The 2,787-nt window shown below is 34.6% G+C and overlaps 1 protein-coding gene across 1 annotated transcript in view; it reads left to right on the forward strand.

Moving 5' to 3' along the window:
• LOC106461956 (potassium/sodium hyperpolarization-activated cyclic nucleotide-gated channel 2-like) overlaps positions 1 to 2,538 on the forward strand; it is a 15,810-nt gene extending 13,272 nt beyond the window's left edge. The window contains exon 6 of the mRNA XM_013921825.2: positions 843 to 2,538. Coding sequence (XP_013777279.1) covers positions 843 to 1,291 — 449 coding nt within the window. The 3' untranslated portion in view covers positions 1,292 to 2,538. The remainder of the gene's footprint in view (positions 1 to 842) is intronic.
• Positions 2,539 to 2,787: the final 249 nt, after the last annotated feature.

A 2,787-nucleotide genomic window follows, 5' to 3' on the forward strand; every position in this document is an offset into this window, starting at 1 on the left:
GTTATTTTCTTAGCTATTATATTGTTACAATGCTGTTATTTTCTTAGCTCTTTTATTGTTACAATGCTGTTATTTTCTTAGCTATTTTATTGTTACAATACTGTTATTTTCTTAGATATTTTATTGTTACAGTGCTGTTATTTTCTTAGATATTTTATTGTTACAGTGCTGTTATTTTCTTAGCTATTTCATTCTGTAGTATATTCTAACAATGATATGGATTTGGTTTTGAGCTTTGATGATTATTATACCTATTACCATTTTTGTTTAATTTAAACCTAAAATGAGACATAAGTTAGTTTAAACGCCTCTACTTTTGCGTGGTTTTGTCATTTTCATTATTCACTGAAGACTGTAACTTGGAGTTCTACTTTGAACCCTGTCAGATCGTTTCGTAATGTTACTTAGTTCAACGTCATTCGTCCCAAAATAACAGGATAATAACTGGCAAACGTTATTTCTGAAACTTCAAATATTTTGGTATAAAAACTTAAATTTAAGGAAAAGTTAAAATACTAACTTTGGAAAAACCAATTCCTCCCGTTTTATTATTTTTAGCAGGGTGTAGATAAAAGCTTCCCAGAATTCTTCGGGTGCCACGTACAATAATCGCGTACTAGAAATTATCTACGATTTTTTGAATGGTTTTTAAGCATTATTGTTTGTTTCCTGTGAAATAATGTAATTGAATTAAAGTAAAAATAAAAACTGGATATTTGTACGAAATGATTTGATGGGTGTTATAGAATAGTCTACAAGATTAAACTACAATACGAATATGAAAAATACTGCAAGATTATATGTGGTATTATTCGTGATAAGATTTTTTTTTGAACTTTCAGAAATTTGTTTGCTGACCAATGCCCGAAGAGTCGCCAGTGTTCGAGCAGAGACTTACTGTAATCTGTTTTCATTGTCAGTCGAACACTTCAACGCCGTTCTTGACATCTATCCTTTAATGAGACGAACAATGGAATCAATTGCAGCTGAAAGACTGAATAAAATTGGTAAAAACCCGAGCATGGTGAGCCAAAGAGAAGACTTGCAGAGTGACTTGAACACAGTGAACGCTATCTTATTATCCCATCAAACCCCCAGTAGTGAGGACTCGGGTGACAAGAATGAATTGACCATTGCCGCTGCTCTAAAGAGCACCATCCCGCGTCCTAAGTCCGAGAGTTGTTTCCCCCGTATAGATTTTGGACGTTTCGAACCTTCTTCTCTTCCAAGGTCGGAAACATTCTACCAGTCTCTTAACAACACACCTGCGGAGACCACCTTTCAAGCCTGACAGCACCTGAGTCGCCACAGGGTGAAGACAAGTATTAATTTTGTTTTGATAGTGCCGAAAGTTGCCTGAAGTATGGAATATTAGAGATGCACCAATTTGAAGTTTATGTGACGTAGCAAATACAAGTTTTCAATCGTTCTTCCTTTGTGCTCTTGGAAATTAATTCTGGAGGATGCAATAGATAAGATGCCTACACAAGAGGAAGTTTTGAGGAAAGACACTCCTAATGAGTGAAAATGAATTTCACGGTTCACAAAACACGAAAGTTTAAAATCCAAACAACATAACTTATTTCCAACATAACTTACAACGTTTCAGATTACGTTGGATGTAACTTACAACGTTTCAGATTACGTTGGATGAAAGATAAAGTATTCTTTACTCTAAGAGCATCTAATCATTTATAGAGGGAGTCGTGAGTTTGTGAGACATTTTCACTTGGATTTAATTCCTTTCCATCAACTCGCTACACGGGAATATGAGTCACTCCCTTTTGACAAAAAATAATAATTATTTTAAAACACTTTTACTTCAGTTAAGGACGATTATGTAACGCTCGATATTTCTTGCATAATATATTTGGGGGGTGGGGGTGGGGTGAGAAAATAAAAAAAAACATTCTGGAGCGCCGGTGGTTCATCCTGATTGTTGTTCTCCGATATCCAACGACCTCATAACTGATACTAATCTTAAGAATAGATTTGTGTGTGATAACTAATCTTATTGAATTTCACAAAATACTGCTCTTTGCTTCTTGACCATAAGGGACGTCAATCTGTGTTGAAAAGCTATGCAGTTTTAAGCCAAAATTTCTAATACGATCGACTCAACCCTGTCCTCGTGGTTGTAAAATAGGTGCTTTAGAAGGATGAACAACCATAGTCAGGCTTTCGTCTTGTCCGTAGTGCTTATACTTAGTGCTCAATTTGCAGATGCAAACGTTCGTATTGGTAGTTCCTTACTGTGATCGATGTTATGCTTTATAACACTCTCATTTCACTCCAAGGAAAGATATTCGTTTCACACTTCCGCAATAGCAAGGAAAGATATTAGTTTGACACTTCCGCAATAGTTGTAAACAATGGTTGGCTTCAGGTCACACCAATTTCCAAAAAGGCATGTATAGAGCTCCTGTAAAAAGTGGCTTTCCTAACTGTTAGAAATATACAATACAAATATTTGTTTTACGCCAAGTCAAATATACGAGTATAACAATGTCATAACCTCGAAGCAGCTTCAAGGTTGCGCAAAAGTCTGAAATGAAAATTTACAGTGTTTCATGTTTGTAAAAATAATTCTAATGTGCAGTGGAGAAAAACAGACAAAATAAATAATAATAAATACAACGTGTATTCCCAATGTTTCGCTGCATCAGTTTTATCAAAGAATAATTGTATCACACCAACATGGCTGATTTAACTAATATGTACTAGAAAAAACAAAATTAATTCATTATACAATCCGCAAATTCATGATTAAATCTATAAAAGGTAAGT

The sequence above is a fragment of the Limulus polyphemus genome, unplaced genomic scaffold (genome assembly GCF_000517525.1).
Source record: "Limulus polyphemus unplaced genomic scaffold, Limulus_polyphemus-2.1.2 Scaffold1066, whole genome shotgun sequence".
Taxonomy (NCBI): Eukaryota; Metazoa; Arthropoda; class Merostomata; order Xiphosura; family Limulidae; genus Limulus; species Limulus polyphemus.